The sequence below is a fragment of the Cotesia typhae genome, unplaced genomic scaffold, assembly GCF_013202065.1.
Source record: "Cotesia typhae breed Kobodo isofemale line unplaced genomic scaffold, CoteBio_Ctyphae contig_48, whole genome shotgun sequence".
In the NCBI taxonomy this organism is placed as follows: domain Eukaryota; kingdom Metazoa; phylum Arthropoda; class Insecta; order Hymenoptera; family Braconidae; genus Cotesia; species Cotesia typhae.
Window position 1 is genome coordinate 12,908,695 of NW_027423756.1, and position 18,887 is coordinate 12,927,581.

Genomic DNA, 18,887 nt, shown 5'->3' on the forward strand with positions numbered 1-18,887 from the left:
TTTTTCTTGACATTGAATCTGACACGCCGAGGAGGAGCGATTCGCATCCGGGTCATTAAAAGCGGCCCTTGTGAACTCCACTACTTCAATGTTCAGAAGTAATAGGAATAATATCTGTATTTACTAAATTAAATGATCGAATTTCAAAATATTCCGTTTCTATTTAATGTCAATATTAGCCCAAGATCTCAAATAAAAATTAGATCAACCTGTCGTGATTGTTTTGGAACTTTTCAATCAAGCGAGTCTTTTCAACCGGTTAAAAATTTTTAAATTTTATTCAGAGACTTGTACTTTATGGTATTAGGGGTGATCCATAAATATTCAGCGCAAGTGTCAAAATCAAGGGCTTCGTCAATATCTATATCTATATACCAAATAAAAGGCTTCTTACTTATACGCAGTGTGTAGTGTGTAGGGCATTTATTTTATGTAAGTCATAAGTTTGCTTCCACGTCATACATCATGTCAATTATAATCTTTGGCAGTGTTTTATATAAATTCATAACTTGATTACACACATTGAATTGCACACGTGAGGCATCTTGACGCATAACGTCAGCAATTTAATATTTTTGCAATATAAATTATAGGTACATAATTTTTTTTCGTTATATCATGAATCGAGAAGCTTTATATGTTTTATTAAAAACACCTGTAAGACCACTTTAGGCTTTTTTTATTTTTAAAACAATTATTCCTTACGTTAAAAATTTTATTAATTATTTTTAAAGACAAAAATTAATTTTTCAGAAGAGAAAATATTTTTTTGACTCTAAAAAATAATTATTTTGAGCAAAATAAATTGTTTTTTTTGTGTACTAAAAACTTCCTCATTTTTCTGCTCAAATTTTTAGTTTCATTTTTACTAAGACTCGACAAATTAATGATAAATAATTTATATAACAGGCAAGTTAGATAAATAATTTAGATTAGGATTTAGATATTTAGACAGTTTTATTGGTCGGATATTAAAACAAGTTTGTTACAATAGTTATATATCATAAAGTATATTTTAGCTTACTAAAGCAAAAGGTATTTATACATGTCTAGGTGTTAAAACAAGATTTTAAAGCGAACACAGAACTGTCAATTATAATTTAGTTCGTGTAAGTGTGAAAGTTCGTGTCAAGATCTGCTGATTCAGTCTTTCCTGGCTCGCGTTTCTCTACTAAATTTCTCGAAAATGTCACAGCGATTCATATCATACCTCACAGATATACAATACTTGAATTTAATTATCATGTCAAATAAACAAATACATAAATACATATTAACATAATTATTCCTTTATTCACTAAAACTAAAGCTTAATAGTTTATAATTATTTTTGTTTTACTTGCGTCAGCCGATTTATATTTTTATTTATTTTTATCCGCAACAATGCAGTAATACAAGATGTTACACAACCTGGTATGAATATACCGTACAGAAAAAGCTGGATATTGATATTATTTAACAAACAAGCCGGATGGTCAGCTTAATCGGCTACTGTTTCACTTAGTAATTTTAATACTGAAAAAAAGCCGGTTTTTAAGTTTTATAAAAAACAAACTAATTTTTTTTTGTTTCTCAAACCTCTAAATTAATTTTAAAGTATTTTAATTTATTAAAAATTGTAATATTCATCCTCAATTTCATAAATTGACAAAAAAATATCAACCATTTGACAAAAAAAAAAAAAAAAGGAAAATAATTGAATAAAAAATAGATTAAATGGATCATTCATACAAAGCATTTTTCGGAGCGTGAAATTGAACACATAGAAATATTTTCCAGCGTAGCCATGTATATAGTTAATGTCTGGACAGTATATATGTTTGAGCAACCAGTAACTAGTACCAGAATTTTTCTACTTTAATTGATTCAATCGGCGAAAAACACGACGGTCGAATCGTTTTACGAGTTTTCCTTCCCACCCCGAATGAATGCGGCTTTAGCCGCCTTCATCCCCTAAAGCCAACCGCTGTAACGAGACGCCAAAGCCAACCCCTCGAGATCCCAACCCCTAAGCGATTTTCTCCGGCCGCTGTCTTTCTCTTTATTGCGATAGTTCTTTCTCATACAAAAGAACTTACCGAGATCTCCTTTTCTAAACTTGCAGTGTTGTACAATGCACAGTTTCTGTACTCTTCTTGTGATTTCGGCACTCCCCTAGGATATTATAGGATCCGGCGGAGGCCCCTCAGGAGCTCGCGATATAATATGGAAACATTTATATACATTGAAATGGGGGAAGAAATGTTGTGGTCTGCGGGTGGTGATGAATTTTCTCTTGTGTATTTACATATATTTATATATACGTACTCACAACGGGGATAGGGGTGTGAAAAGTTTTACTGGGGATAAAACATGGTAAAGACTTCGTACAAGTACGTTTATTATTTTAATTAGAGCCTTTGGGTTCATCCAGATAGCTGTCGCGCTATGATGAGTGTCGCTGTCACTGAGAATGGTATTTTAGCCGTTTATAGTTCGTTTTACTTTGTAGGTTTTTATTTGTCAGACCAATGCTAAAGAAGACATGTTCCTTTTACAAAGATTTTTTTTAATTACATTCCATAATATTTTGTTACAAATATTTTTTTTCTCAGTGAATTTTAATTATATTATTTTAAATGTTTATTTGGGTAAAAATTGTTTTAAATATTTATTATAATTGTAATTAAAAATTTTATTGGGTAATTTAGTTCAATAATTTTGATGTATTTCCAATTATTATTTTCGAGTAAATAATTAATAAATTTTTCCATTGAAAATAATAAAAATATTAAATATTTTAAGCGGGATAAAGCGCTGCTGTCTATAAACTTGAATAGTTTATACTTGAATAGGTCTTTTAAAATCTTCAAAAAAAAAAATTCAGAGAAACATAATAACTCCAGAATATTTCTTCGGTTAATATAAATGAAAATCGGTTGAGAAATTAAAGAGCTGAAAAAAAAAAATTATGCAAGAAAAAATCCAGTAAATCTTTTTGGTACCTAAATAATTCCAAGAGTCAAGTAATAAATTCATAAATAACATTTATAATCCAGAAAGGTCCGTTTTTATATTTTTTACAGCACATATTTTTGTTTTCCTTAAAAATAAACGCTTCAATAGACACAAACACAAGTTTTTACGCATAAGGTTAAAAAAAAAAACTTACCTTTGGAAGGGTTTTTTACCTCTTTCGCTGTTAAATAGAAGGGTTATAGTTGTAATTGTAATTTATTGGGCACAAATAAATTACCAAAGACTAACAAGAAAATGAATACTCTCATCTCACATGTTTTTCCGACGAAAAAAGCGTCCTTGGTCATTAAAAGTGCAGATGTTTTTAAGCAAAGCTCCAAAAATTTTCTCTTTCAACAATAACAATAATTCACTTGGACTTACTTCGAAAATACTAAATACTAAACTATCTAATTAAGTAATTAATTCTGTAAAATATTATAAATTAGTGCCGCGTGTTCCATCGATGACAAGCCGGAGTTTCCAGGCGCGAGCTATTTTGGATGAAAAGGTCTGTACATCTGACCGTTTTCTCCGTAAAAGGATTTAGTTAGTTTAAATTTAAAACCGATCGTTGAGGAAAAGATGTTATAGATATTTTACGAGCTGAGCGGAGAATCTCTTTAATCTGGGATGGATATTTCTTGGCACGGGGTCACACTCGTATAAATTTCTGGTCTTGACGAAATCACAAATCCTACTTGGAAGTATCTGACCCAGTGACCATACTTGTAACGTATAATATAAGCCGAATCCATATTAAGTTAAGAAAAAGACTAGACCTTCTTGTTGTTGAGTGTTAACTGGTGAAATAAAAAATAAGAAAATAAAGAGGGAAAAGAGAGAAAATACAAGCGAGCGAACAGAACCAAACAAGTAAAGAGAGCCTTGAAGAAATACGACCGTAACAATAAATTGGAAAGTTGAAACGTCCGAGCTTTCACCCCTCAGTCACACTATCGTCTCTTACTCTGGTCCCTTTAAAGTTAAAATAATGTCTTTTTATACTTAACTAAAAGTTTCTTTTCTATTTACAAACTAAACCCTACAACTTTTACTCTTTTTTCATCCCATAACTATTATATTTAGGTAAAAATTTTCTAGGTCTGAGTGTGAGCAGTGACCCCATCCCATCAACTGACCATTTATCTCACCTTACAATATTTTCTCCAACCACCGCTTTTGACTTCTGTATGTACTTGTTTCACCAGAGTTATTTATCTTACTTATAGTTTACTCAGATATTTGCTTGCTGGTAGCTCAATGGTCAATGGTACCTTTAGTTAGACTCAAGGTGTAGGCAGGGGGTTTGGCCTTCAATTTTGGTAGTCCGCAGCCTTGGATCCGTGACTAGGTCACGAAATTTTGTCGGTAAACCTTAAATTATTGGGTTACTACTGTATTATTTGAGCCAATATTTACTATTTTATTTTAACTACTTGTTTACAGTAATTCAAGGATTTATTTTGCAAATAAAATCATTCAAACTCATTAAATATAATTATGTTAGTCTCATAAATAAAATTAAATATAACTATGAATAATCATAATAATAGTTATAAATTTGGAAAATTTATAGGACAAAATTGATTAATTCACAGAATTTATTTTTTTTTTTTTTTTTTAAATTAATTGAACAAAAAATTAGTCACTTACTTCCAGCCTTAGATTTTTATAGAGCTCGCGGCAACCCCACGTAATTTTGATTTGTATAAAAAATAATAGAGTATCTTTATTACAAAAGTTTAAAAAAAATTTATGAAGAAAAAAAATAAGAACATTTACAGAGCATATTTATTCTGCGAATAGGAGGTTCAATGAGGCCGATCAGCGGGTGTTTATTCCCTCAGGTACCCTCGTGGCGATATGGGGGCAAGTACACGCATGGGGGGTGTTTATAAACGTGTGTATGTACTTGGTGCGTGTATTTATACACTAGGTATATATGGAAGTGGCGTGCGGCGGCATACGCGCTCTATCGCACATTGTGAGAAACTGAATGGCCCAGCGTGCCCGCGGTGTTCTAGTATTGATGCGCTGTTTGTACGGTGCCCCGCGTGTGGCAACCTTCCACTCCAAATAAATACGAAACTGTGTTTAATCCACGCGGCGTTTATCAATTCTATCAATGTACGGACCTATGTATATACTTATCGTCTGATTCAGATCAATGCCGAAAAAGTACTACCTACAACTTTTATTGTATATGTATATGTATACAAATGTATTTGCTGGACAATGCAGCCTCTATTCTGTTGCACGGTATAATTATTTTAATTTTTTTAGACTATCATCAGTTATATTTTTGCTCAAGGGGATTATTAATGTTTATATTCACTAAATACTTTCAGAATTTTTCTGCTGCTGAAGAAATTTATTTTTTAATTTAGATTATTAAGAGAATAAGAGAAACTTTGATCTTCGGGATAGTTAGATGATAAAATAGGTTTTTTCATTAAAAAAAAAAAAAAAAAAAAAAAAATTAATAAAAAATTTTATTTTGAAAGTAAGCAAGAAAAAAAATTGAATTTGATTTTTTATGCGCAGTATGAATTGAGAAAATATAAAATAATTTCTAAGAAATAAAATTAATGGGTCGGTACCTTTTCAACAAATAAAATCTAAAATTGTTTTGTAAATAATTTTGAGTTCAATGTATTTTTATAAGTAGAAGAAAGACCTTTTTTTAATGAAGATAAATATATTCTGAATATTTAGTTTCGAAAATGAAACTTGACATTGATATTTACACAAATAGAATAGAGAAAATATTTGCTATGTAGTTTGAAAATATTACTGGGCACTGACAATCACAAGAGAAAGGGACAATTCTTTTGGTGGAAGATCACCGACAGCGAGGAGGGCACGTGTCCCCCCTTTGTTAAATGTTTCGTACAAACGAAGCTTGCTCATCAATTAATATTTATTTTAGAGCTGTTTCAGCCTTTCAAGCTCGCTCGCTCATTAATTTTAAAAAAAAATTTAATAAAGTTTAATTACTTAAAAAAAAAAAAAAAAAAAATAGTTTCGAGTGAAAATATTTATCCGACACACTCTGTTTGTATTTTGGGCAGACATTAACTTGAGAAACTCTGTTGAAAGAGAAAATGCCCTGGAATTTGAATTGGCCACAGTAAAAGCGCGTGGCTTGCCGCTGGTCGTCATCTCCTGGCTCTCGTGCTCACCATGCTCCGGAAATGTGTTTGTATCCGTTTAAATAGTAAGAAAGTAGACCGTAAATTTTTTCGCACAGCAGGACTGAGAGATCTGACAGTACCTGAGAAAATGGTAACAGTGTGTAGAAAAAAAGAAAGGCAGAGAGAGAAAAATGAATAACAGCAATTTACAATATACTAACGAAAATGGAAGTAATGTAAGACATCGAAGGGGGTATAGGGACTCGCGCCTGAACGCCCTCAACGCGCGCGACTTTCGGTCATCCGAGCGTGTTTAACCCCTTCTTTTTTTCATTATTATTACATACACATTTAGCATAATTACTGCGCTTTTGCGTGTCGCAAGTGATGAATCATTTTTAAAATTTGCATTTTTACACTTGAATATACATCCGCTTAGATTTTATTAAATAAATAAAAATTTTGACTTGAAAGAAGAAAAAAAAATATTTTATCGCAGTTTAAGATTGCAATTGTGTACTCGCATTTATTATAACTTGCAATAATATTTTTCAACTGAGAAAAATAAAATTATTAAATTAGATCACACGTAAATACATAATAAATATATCACCAGTAATTTTTAATTATTACTTAATGAGTTTTAACAACTCTTATCTTATAATTAATTATTTAAATGAAATCTCGTGTAAATGATACAATTGCAAATAAATTAATTAACAAACCGGTTACTTAATAATGACTTTTAATACGTAATTTATATAATCTTTAAAAGATTATTTGCCTTAAATCTCAAAATTAACAATTTAAATATATAAATAAATTTGTTCTGTCGACATTATGTGAATATATATTATTAACTTTAATTTTTAGATTCATTTCCTTTTCTTAATTCAAAGTACACAGTGTTAATGCCCATATATATATATATATATATATATATATATATATAGATATATTATTTAAAAAAATTTTGTGTTATGAAATTGATCAATTATTAAAAAATTTTCCGGCTTTAAGGAGAAATTTTTGTAAAAAAAAAAAAAAAAAAAAATTTTGATGGAATTTTTTTAGTTACATTTTTAAGCGTTGAATATTTATTTTCATAAAATATTTAAATAAGAGAAAATATGAGGTGAAAATTAAGAACCCACAAAAGTTTTTTTTTTTTACTAAAATAAGCCATAAATCAATTTTAGTGTTTTTTACTTTTTAGAAGTAATATTTGTGTACACGCAATGTCTATTGCCACTGGTAAAAATAGTAAGAGTAAAATAAAAAAGACATGGTTCGTAAAAAATTTTTAGCTTCATAGAAAAATCACTGAGACCGTCATATAATTTTATAGACTTTGACAAAACTCAGAGTACCGCTAAAATTTTTCTAAAAAAACTTATATAAAATTTTATTGCCCTCGGGTACTACGTGTACATGCGGTAAACCGAGTATCTCCAAAAAACTACCGTAAGATAAAGAACCCACCAAATAGAAAGTTGTTCATATTTTTTACATTTTGATACTTTCCCAATAAATCATATTTTGGGCATTTTTTTTTTAACTTAAGGTAAAATTTGTGTGTTTTTTTAATTTATTGATTTATTGATTGTTGACGTATTTTTTGGCCACTGAATTTTTATTTTTTTACCATTCTGAGGTTTTTCGTTATACTACGCAGTAGTTATAAAAATAATTTATATTTTTTATCAAGTATTTAATTGTTCACTTCCTCGACATTCAAATTAATTATCAGCCAACTACTGTACAAACTGATTAAATAAATTTTGAAATCTAACGTCATGTCAGTAATTAATTAAATTTATTCAGTTTGGAAACGTATTCATTATTTTTCAAAGAATAAACTTATCACCATGACAAATAAATATACTAAAGTCTCATCAATTAAAAAAAAAAACTACGTGTGTAATTTCACATTCCAAATCATATAATTTGTAAACCAAAAAAAAAGTATGGACTAAATATTAAATATTAGCATTGGAATAAAGTCTGCTAATAGGCTAATCGGAGCAAATATTAGTGTCTAGGAATTGCTGTCATTTGTTTAAAAAATAGTGTTTGGATAGTTGGTTTTACTTTAATTAAATAACTTTCAATAATCCGTATATTATAATATAAATGGCTTCATTTTTTTTAGCTGTATAAATTTTTAGATTCCAACTAAGAAAATTGTGAATTAAAATATAAATGGTAAAATTTAAACAAATATGTCTTATGTCAACACGCGTTACACTTATATGCATATAACTTTAAATATTCACACTTGTCGGTGTTATCTAGTGACGCAAGAAGTGTGCTTTATGTATTTCATTTTATTCTACTCCGGTATGTCCTTCTTCGGGTCATTAACAATCAAATAAATTTTTATTCATAATACAGTGCCCCCTCTCTAAGATATTTCAGCTGTGTTTTAATTTTTTCATTAGTTAATAATAAAAGAAAAAAAATAATTTGTTGCATCTCAGGGAGGGAGTACTGGACGTATTTATATTGAAAAAAAAATTTTTTTTGAAAAACTTCCCGCTCTATTTGATCCAAAAATGCTCAAAATATTTTATACCAGAAAGTTAAAAATTTTTAAATCTAAAAATTTCTGATAATTTATTTTAATATTTAATATTTTTTAACGAAAAAAAAAGAAGAATTTTAAGAAATTGTAATATTAAAAATTAATTAGTATTGTATTGTTGTTTAAATAATTCACTGAGTAAATATAAAAGTGTTTAAAAAAAAATATGTTATCAAATAATAATGTTTGGTAATTTTCTGCCCAAATAAGTAGGTCACTATTTATATTTTATTGTGAGTACTTAAATAATATACACATAAACGTTCATTACCATGATGAATAAACGAGGTTATTAAGATTTATGTATCACAATAAATTACCCATAACAGATTGCGCAACATTGTTTTATTAATCAATATTTTCATTCAAAATGCGAAGTACGTGATTAAAAATTTCTGGGTGAAAATTTAAACTGTCAAATTATAATTTTATTAACTTTAATCTTTCAGACATTGATATCATTCACAATTAATTGCACGAAAATAAGGTTTTTGTGTCATTTAGATTTTATTCGAGAGATGATCTTGAATTTATTTATAAAAGTGGTGGATGTCATACAGTTAAGAGCGTGTTTTTTAAATAAACCCTATTATTTATTTAGGTATTGAATATTTTTAAAAATAATAATACACACAATAAGCCATTTAATTCTGACGACTATAAAAATATTATTAATTTTTAACTAAACACAATTTATTTAAAATGTTAAGTGCAGCGTGTGACCGAGATGAAATATGTTAAAAATTAATTTATCGTGACATATTTGTTAAATGTATTGAACTAATATTATTTTCTATTTGAGTGCAAAGCAGTGCAAGTAAACTTGTTCGTTTATTTGCTTATTTATTTAACTTATCGATACAAAATCATACTCGCGAAAGAGATTTATTATCAATTATCACGGTTCCGTCTGTCTACATTCCTTGACGCCAGAATTGACAAAAATTAACATGTTTTAGCTGTAGTATCAATAAAAATAAAATGGAGCACGAAAGTTTTGATAGAAAAGACTTTTTTCTAAAAGTTTTGCGTTCGGGATTAAAAAATGACAGCATCTTTGACGTTAAAATAGTAAAAAAGTCCCACAATGACAAAAAGGGCCAAAACTTTTTGAGCAATTTGTTTGCTGTGACTCTAGAATATACACATTTACTTTCAAAAAATGGTTCGTCCAACGCAATTAAAAGTTCTGTTAATTTGTTCATAAAAAAACCACTGTCAGATAAAACACACGCGCTGTTATTCGAGATGGATGTCTTCGATATAGAGTCACAAATTTTGAGCCACGTTTTGCCTGAAGTTGAACGGATCGTTGGGGTTAAAATAGGCCCTAAATTTATTTACCAATCAAAAGAACCTTCTGCAATCATAATGGAGGATTTGGGTCAATTCAAGTTTAAGATTAAAGACCAAATGATAGGTTTATCTAAAGATCATCTAGGTATGGTCATTGAAACACTTGCTAAGTATCATGCAGGATCGATTGCGTTAGAAGAAAGGGTATTTTTATTTCTTGATTGATCAATAACATTTGTAAAAAATTATTTATTGAAATCAAACAATTTTTTAGCAACCAAGCTTTCTTCAACAGTTCCGTCAAAGTTTATTCAGTACACAGACGCATCCGAATTTTTTAGGAATGTTAGCGACTAGTCTCGAAGACCTTGCAAGAAATATGCTTAGTTGGCCGGATGTAAAGTGCGTTGAAGCCGGTTATAAGCTTCAAAATATCTCTAAAAATATCGTAGAATCTTCCATAAAAAATATTGATTATGACGAAGATGAATTTTGTGTTTTGAATCACGGTGATTGTTGGATCAATAATATAATGTTTCGTGAAAATGACGCGAATGAGCCACTGGAAGTTCGTTTAGTAAGTTATTAATTAATCAACTAGATAATTTCTAATTATAATTAATAAATTTGAATTAGATCGACTTCCAAGTGCCTGTTTGGACGTCTCCAGCGATTGATTTACTGTACCTACTTGGCCTTTGTCCAGAATTCGAAATCATGTACATATTGGATGACTTCTTTTTGGAAAAATATTTGAAAATTTTAAAAAATACCATGGAAAAACTTGACTGCAAAAGAAAGCCGCCGACTTTTGATGAGCTTAAATTGTCAATGTGGAAGCGACGATCTTTGGCTCTGATAAGCGGATTGGTATTTTATCCTAAGATTGCGATTAAAGCTGAGGACGTTGGTACTATAAAAGATGTTCTAGATAATCAAATGAAAGAGATCAATATCTATTCAACGCCGGAAGTTGTCGAAAAATTAACCAAGCTTATTCCTTTGCTGGAAAAAAAAGGATATTTGGATTGAACTTTAACTTATATTATAAAATATTTAATTTTATCATTTAAAAAATTTTTTTTTGGTTTATTTATTTTTGATCAAACTTCAGAAAAATTTGGTTAATTGTTAATAAGTATTTAAATGCCAAATTATTCTTCATAAATTTGTAGTATTGATGGAATTTCAAATTACCAAGTGTTATAAATGTATGAAATATTAATATTACATATTATCTATCTTCGTTACGTAACTGATAACCCGAGAAATGATATGTAGATATAAATATATATTTATATCTATTGACATAGGTCAGCGGTTGTGTAAATAGAATAGCCAGAATTTTTCATCATCTCCTATTACTATTAATTCAATATTAATCTTTGTTTTTGGCATTTTTTGTTATAATCGACGAATTTAATCGACCCCCGATGATTTATTTGATAATAAATCCGATCAGATATCCAGAAAATTAAATTATTACAGTGCATTGCACGGAAAAATAATCACTGGGTTTTTCTGTTATTTGTACTGTTTAGCATTTTTTAAAAGTGAATCATTTATTTTTTTGTAAATATTTTTTAATTTGCAAAAAATATATTTTTTCTTAGAAAATTGTACCGTAAAAAATTTAAAAATTTTTTACTACTTACTTATAGTAGTTTATAACTCGACACATATGTTGATGATGGTCGCGTAATTTTTTTTTTTTTAATTTTAAAAAGATGGTAGTTAGTTCTGATAACAATCTACATTAATATATAAAATATCTACAAAGATAGAACTCAGTAAAAAGTGTTAGTAAAAATTATAAAAGCCAAAAGCAACGAAGATGAGTTTTAGTGCTTCGAATAATTATAATTAATGTTGAATTAATGATATTCATGATAATGATGCAGATGAACTTCTGTAAATCCGTTTAGTAAGTCAATATACTCATTAATAAACTGATTAATTAATTAATAAATGTTTTTAGTGTAAATAATTGTAGTGTTAATTAAGTTAGATTGCTTTCAAAATATTTAGACTTTAATTTCTCCTGTCGTTACCTTAAATTAGATATGAAATACTGTCGATATATTTTTTATAAAAAGATAATTAATCAGAAACACTTGCAGAAACGATCATGTAGACTGTGTGTTGTAAAAATATCCAACTTTTAAGTATCAATGGAATATGAAAAAAAAATTATTTAAAATTTAAAGTAATTATTTTTAATAAGCATATATTTTACTTAGACTAGTAATAAATTATGCTTATAATAAATTTTTCAATGATTATCAATGTGGGTAAATAAAATTTCTATAACTTGTATTTATAGTAACTGATGTAACACTTGAAATTATTTAGCGTATAAATCCAAATATTTGTAAACGTTTTTCTCTCTTTTTGTTTTAAAGCGGCTGTCGTTTATTGACCCTATAATGCTCACTAATCGGTGATCGTTATTATTACTTTTGGGTAAATTAAAAGATAAGACTTAAACGTTGTACAGGTATATATCTCTTTTAATCGTAATAAATTAACAGATGGTACGGTGAGTACACTTAAAGGCATTTAAAGCCGAGGAAACCGCGTTAGTATACGGTTGTGAGTTATCGGGAGTAATTGGGAAGAGATATCTCTTTAACCATGAGTATTGAAACGGTTATTAGAAGTGTTGAGAATTTACCAAAGTCTATTGATAATATTCAAAAGGTAAGTTGATTATTATTATTATTATTATTTTTTTTTTTTTTAATTTATCAACTCACTTTTTCATTCAATTTTATTTTTAATACTTTGATAAAACCATAATATTTTTTTAATTCATTAAATAAATAAATTTACAAACTTTTTATTTTTTTATAAAAATATTGTTTTATTTTTTTTTTAATTTTGTTTATTGTTCATCAAGTCTCATTTTAGATAAATTGTTTTTTTTTTTTTTTTTTTTTTTTTTTTTAATTATGTAAATAAATATTCATTAAATCTTTGATTAATTTTATTAATCATAATAGTAATTTATTTTTACTTGAAAAAAAATTTAATTAATTAAAAAAAAATTAATCTTTAATTTTTTTATTATTCATAAAAGTATTTACTCCAAAATTAAGACAATAAATTATTTTTAGAATGGAGTTGTGTCTGAAAACTCTGACTGGACGAATATGATTTTCGAAAAAATTCTTTTGAATGGATTGCGGGACTACACAATTCAAGATGTAGCGATAATCAACAAGCGTTTGGCGTGTACAAAAGGCCAGAATTTTCTGAGCCAAGTGTGGAGGCTTTCCTTGAGATACACGTGTGTACCCAAGAACAATTCATTCAAGAGAATTAAAAAAATAGTGCATTTAATAATGAAAGAAGAGCCGTTGCCGGGGTTCAGTTTGGATTTTATCCGGGAAAACGGGATATTCAATGTTGAGCTGATGGTTTTCATCAACATATTACCTTCGTTGGAGCGACTGACCGGTCGACAATTCGCGCCACGGTTCTTCAGCGGGTCAACTCAGCCACCGACGATAATTCTCGAAGACTTAAAACCTTTTGGATTCAAAAATAAGTGCCGGCAATCAGGATTATCACAAGCCCACATGCTTAAAGTCATCGAAGCCATTGCACAATTTCATGCTGGATCCGCTGCATTAAACGAACAGGTAATTTATTTTTTTTTTTCTCTTAGTCGTGATTAAGCTAAAAATAAATGTAAAGTCTGGTTTTTAAAGAATTACGCTTGTTTAATGAAATATAAAATGTAAATGAGAATAACATTATTAAATGTACAGCAACCAGGACGTTTTCTACGTTTTACGTCGAGATCATCGTCCGAAGAAACACATGCCAGTATGTACGATTGGTTGGATTTTATCATTGATCAAATAGCTGATAAAATTCGTAAATGGTCTGAACCTTGGGCAATTCGCGCTTCGGATAAGTTGAAAAAATTACGCAGAGTTACACAGCATCAAAAACTATTGAAGGTGTCGGAGTACGACAACGACGAGTTTTGCGTATTAAACCACGGCGATTGTTGGATCGGCAATTTTATGTTTCGTGAAAATGAAAATGGAGTGCCGCTGGAAGTGCGAATGGTGAGCAGACACTTGATTAACTGTCAGAAGTAATCAAAAAAAATTTTATTTAATTAAAATATTTTTTTTTTTTCTGCAGCTGGACTTTCAAATGTCAGTCTGGACTTCACCAGCGGTAGATTTACACTACTTCATCAACACTTGTCCTGAAGTGAGCCTCAAAGTCGACTACGATGATTATTTTATAAAAAAATACGTCGAAATTCTTTCGAAGTCAATGACGAAGTACGGCTGCAGCACACCACCTCCAACATTGCAAGATATTACTCGGGCGATGCACAAAAGACGAATCTACGGGCTGATGTCTGGATTAATATTTTATCCGCGGATGATTGCCGATGTTTCGGATGTCGAAGCGATAGATGACTGCTTCAAAAGTGGCACCACAAAAATGAACATCTTCAAAAATCCACGGGCTGTCAAAGCGCTGAAGAAAATGATCCCTGCTATGCTCGAGAAGGGTTACTTAGATTAATTATTAAATATATTGTTTTTCTGTAAATTTATCTGACGGACAATTCTGGAGTTTATGAGCTACTGTGTGGAACGTGGGTGTAAAAAAATATGTATGTGTTGGAGAACCCTTGCGTAACTGTGGCAAATTTTTAAGAAGACCTACTTTCAAGTGCTGCAGAGTAGGGTGGTTGGTACGGTAGCAATTTGAAACAGACTACTGTAAATTGACAAACACAGCAAGAAACGCATAGCAGGGAATTGTTTGAAAAAAAAAAAGGAAAAAAACTTTGATTTATAATAGGGCAGTAAAGCAGTAGGTAAAATCCTGTGGAGTTGGTCTTGGTAACCTACATCGTGAACAGAGAAATTGTTGTGGCAAGCCTCGATGGGTGGTTTCTGGGTTCTGATGGAATAAGAAAAGAATAAGAAAAATGAAAAAGTTAAATAGATAACGCTGGAAAAACACGGTCTTATATTTTATGTGAGTGCGAAAAAGATAGAAAAAGGTAAAATGGAATTCTAAAAGACTAAAATTTCTCTTTACTCTCCGGATAGAAGCTCAGGCTCAGTAAGAGACTGCTGTTTGTAAATTTATGTACTAAAATATATACTTCGCACAGTAAGTCAGTCACTCGGTCGTACAAGTCAACCACCTACATATACAAGTAGTAAATCAAATGGTGGTAAACTAACAGCTACTGGAATTTTGTAAAAGTTTACTATGGTTTAACGTGTATGGGGAGCTGGACAATGCTCTGAAATTGAAATCAGTACACTTAGATTTTAATGGACTACTATACTGCCTTTGTCTAATCTATGTCATTTCTTTAAGGTTTTGAGAGAAATGAATTTTCTTAAATTCGATTTTAGGCGAGAAAAAAAAAATGACTCTATAGTGAAGAAAGTAAAAGTCTAAAATTACACTTCAAGATATTTGTCGTGGTATCCAGGTTACTCGTTCGTAAAAATATATAGCTATTGTTAAAATTTCAGTAGCTCCCAATGTAATTAGTCATGTTCTGTGTTAAAAATTTTAACTGTGGATTTTAAAAAATACCCGTGAGGTAAAAGGAAAAAAAAAATTATTCTCATTTAACAGATTAATATTTTCTGATTTGAAAATAGAATTGATAGAAAATTTTTTTACATACTTTAAATTATTGTTTTTAAGTGTCTATTTAAATTATTATTAAGTTAAATTATTTTATGTAGATTTTTAAGTAATCATAAAAATGTTAACAGTTAATATTTATTTGAAAAATTGAAAAATACATCTGTAAATAAATTTTAAAATTTTATTTTTAACTTATTTGTCAGTTTGATGGGTGATGTATAATGCATACATTTGTGAATACAAAAACTAATCCTGTAGTTTGTCAGGTTTGACGTTTTGATAGAATAAGTTATTCAAGGGAATCCATCTTCGTCTTTTGGGGCTAAATTTTAGGAGGTACTATTCGATTGACCAATTTTAACCGGTAATTTTTTAACTCTGACAATAAAACCCGAGATAAATCTAAGTTAAAGTTATTAGCTTTAAAAACGTAATAAAAATTATATTTTCCCACAAATTGAATCCAGTCGTATTACTAATTCTTCAAACAAAGATTATTTATTGTCTATTAAAATTATAAAAGAAGAGGTATTTTTTTTTTTATCCTCGCGGGTGTGAAGAAAAATAAAATATAGTGGTGTAATACAATAAAAATTATATAAATATAATATAATGGGATGTAACGTTTACAAGAAAAAATAGATAAAATTTATATTGAATGCACAGTAGCAACAAAGTGCCCACAGCGAGCGATAAATCCAACAAGTCTCGCGTTGACGGTAGAAAATATAGCTAATACAAATAGATGTATGTTGGTTAAAATGTAGTGACAAACAGTAGTTGAGTTTGCCATTGTACTTGAGTAGCAGTGAATAATAGTTTGAGTATTTTACCCGCAGTCTAGTGTCCCTTTTTGATACAAGTGAAATCCCCAATTGGAAAATAGTTTGTCGAGTGGCGGACTATATATTTCTTTTTTTCAATATATAGGGGTATATTTACTCTGATAAGTTTGATTGGCGAGAAGTTTTGATTGCACGCGCCAGGTTGTCATCTTGTATATATTAATGTACTACAATATACCCGTGGGATCGGTTATATTAATGTATGAGTGTATTTAGGCTCGGAAATCGATAAATAATATGTCTCAACTATCAATGTTACAATATTCTAACGCGATTAAGTAAATTGATGTGCTAAAGAGCCGTCGAGAATAATACAATATGAAATACGACAGTATAATGTTTGGAAAGATGCGGGCGAGGTGCATGAATCTTGAGTGCGTGGGATTTTTTTTCTAAACTGTAACTTTAGTTGTTATCGATCCTTTATTTGCAATTTATCAAATTACCGAGGAATTTTACGGCTTTGTTGGTGGGTATACTTATTCTTTTGGTAATTAGAAACAGATTTATAATGGCTTTAAATAGATGGGGGATGAAATATTAGTGTCGTTGAATAATAGTTTAATGATGAAAAATTATTTTATTAGGTTTTTAAATCATTTAGTGGAAAATTTTATTTTATTCTCGAGAAAAAGTATTCGGAGTCAACATCGGAATTTTTTTCGTAATATCCCACAGTTTAGAAAGATTTTTTTTTATAAAATTTTTAGCTGGAGGTCAAAATCCTCGATATATTTATTCGAAAATTAAAAAATGTATTTTTTTTTTTTATTTATATTTTAATATACGGAGTTTGAAATTAAGGATTGATAGTATTTATCTAATGATGAGTAATCAATAAAATTTTTACCATCGAAAGATCAATGAAAGAAAGGCTTATCAAAAAAAATTTCTAGTTAATTCACTTCATCATTTTCAAGAAATTAATTTTTAAATGCGTTTTTTAAATACAGCGAGGTATAAGAAGCTGATAAGGTTAGTGTGGTTTCTGTTGAGGTACTCGGATGGTAAAATAAAAATCATCATTCGATTTGAATCAACTTTAAATTTTATGATACTAAAATTAATGAATATCTGAGAATATTTTGGATTTTTTTAAACAAATAAATTTTTATAAAAAAAAAATTTTTTTTATCATTATTTGATTGTTATAAAAATTGTAAGCCTTTTTTTATTAATTTTTTGACATTAAAAATTTTATAGACTTCCAAAGAGCTGAGAAATAACAACATCAATCGATTTTTAATGATAAATTATTTTTTTTATTTTTAAAAATATCTTTCATTTAATTTTTGTATTATAAATGATGCAAAATTAATTTTTTACCAATTTTTCTGACCCATTAAAGGGTCGTATACCTCAACAGATATTTTAAAAATCAATAAAAAATAACCCCGTACTTATACAATCTACCGCACAATAAAACTGTTTACCTGATGTGCATGTACCTCGAGCGAAGGTCTCTGGGAAAAATTTAACTACTTATAGGTATTGTAAAACGAACAATTGCGCAAGGACAAAATCAGTAGACAAAATTGCGCATGTTTTGGGATTCTGTGGCTGTTGCTGCATTGAGTTGTCACCAAAGTCTTGAATTTTTCGAAAATACAATAAATCATAACCATAACATAACTTTCTGAATTTATGGGTCATTATAGGGTAGCTTGGATTCTAAGTAAGCCACACACTTTCACTCAAAACTAAAATTTTCCTCAATTATATATCTATATACCTACAATATTCTGCTACTGTTCGTCTTAGAATAGAGCATAGGTATAATTTTGTATCCTACCCCGAATAGAGAGAGACAAAATATAGTACGAAAAGTTGTAAGTAAACAGTGCGTCATAAAAGTATGGAGTTAAAATGTAGGCAGTAAACTTCTCAAATCTACTTTCCCAATTTTCTTTTCAAATTCTTTTGTATAAAACTCAGGTTAGATTTTCTTTTCTCTTACCCCGATATGGGTAGGAATAATATCGAGAGTTAAGATTGTTGAGAAAACAGTCTTGTCCAGGTAAATAGAGATTTAATACTAAATTTACAAAATACATTAAGAAGTCAAAATTTTTGAATAGAGTAGCTTTTGTCTATCTTAAAGTCAAGTACATAAAGCCAGACAGACGTAAATTACCCCCATGACTTTGAATAACAAAGATTTTATTTTCAGTGACTATTACTGCCAGAAAATATGCCGAGTCTGGGGACATATCCAGACATAATCTCTAATAGGATTTCATAAATTATTTTGTTTATTTTACTTCCCAACATGACTTTGTAATGTCCTATTCTTACTTTTAGACAATCTCGCCCACTTAAAACTCCGTACAATGTAACTTTTCAACTATTTACTTTGAACGAAACTTATTTAAATTCTAT

At 29.2% G+C, this 18,887-nt stretch overlaps 2 protein-coding genes and 1 long non-coding RNA gene across 4 annotated transcripts in view; all 3 read left to right on the top strand.

The window, feature by feature from the left end:
- LOC141529963 (uncharacterized) overlaps nt 1-18,887 on the top strand; it is a 119,581-nt gene that overhangs the window by 967 nt on the left and 99,727 nt on the right. The window lies entirely within an intron of this gene.
- Nucleotides 9,700-11,046, top strand: LOC141529348 (uncharacterized). Its single transcript, XM_074245851.1, has 3 exons — nt 9,700-10,218; nt 10,289-10,591; nt 10,651-11,046. Exons 1-3 carry the CDS (start codon nt 9,700-9,702, stop codon nt 11,044-11,046), a joined length of 1,218 nt encoding a protein of 405 aa, XP_074101952.1.
- Nucleotides 12,649-15,626, top strand: LOC141529349 (uncharacterized). Its single transcript, XM_074245852.1, has 4 exons — nt 12,649-12,714; nt 13,131-13,658; nt 13,788-14,093; nt 14,173-15,626. Exons 1-4 carry the CDS (start codon nt 12,649-12,651, stop codon nt 14,566-14,568), a joined length of 1,296 nt encoding a protein of 431 aa, XP_074101953.1. The 3' UTR covers nt 14,569-15,626.

What these genes read in the sequence shown, in the direction of transcription:
- LOC141529348 (XM_074245851.1), top strand. Translation starts at nt 9,700, where the DNA reads ATGGAGCACGAAAGTTTTGATAGAAAAGACTTTTTTCTAAAAGTTTTG. An exon ending in CGATTGCGTTAGAAGAAAGG is followed by an intron (nt 10,219 to 10,288) that starts GTATTTTTATTT and finishes ACAATTTTTTAG; the next exon opens with CAACCAAGCTTTCTTCAACA. An exon ending in AGCCACTGGAAGTTCGTTTA is followed by an intron (nt 10,592 to 10,650) that starts GTAAGTTATTAA and finishes AATTTGAATTAG; the next exon opens with ATCGACTTCCAAGTGCCTGT.
- LOC141529349 (XM_074245852.1), top strand. Translation starts at nt 12,649, where the DNA reads ATGAGTATTGAAACGGTTATTAGAAGTGTTGAGAATTTACCAAAGTCT. An exon ending in CCGCTGCATTAAACGAACAG is followed by an intron (nt 13,659 to 13,787) that starts GTAATTTATTTT and finishes TTAAATGTACAG; the next exon opens with CAACCAGGACGTTTTCTACG. An exon ending in TGCCGCTGGAAGTGCGAATG is followed by an intron (nt 14,094 to 14,172) that starts GTGAGCAGACAC and finishes TTTTTTCTGCAG; the next exon opens with CTGGACTTTCAAATGTCAGT.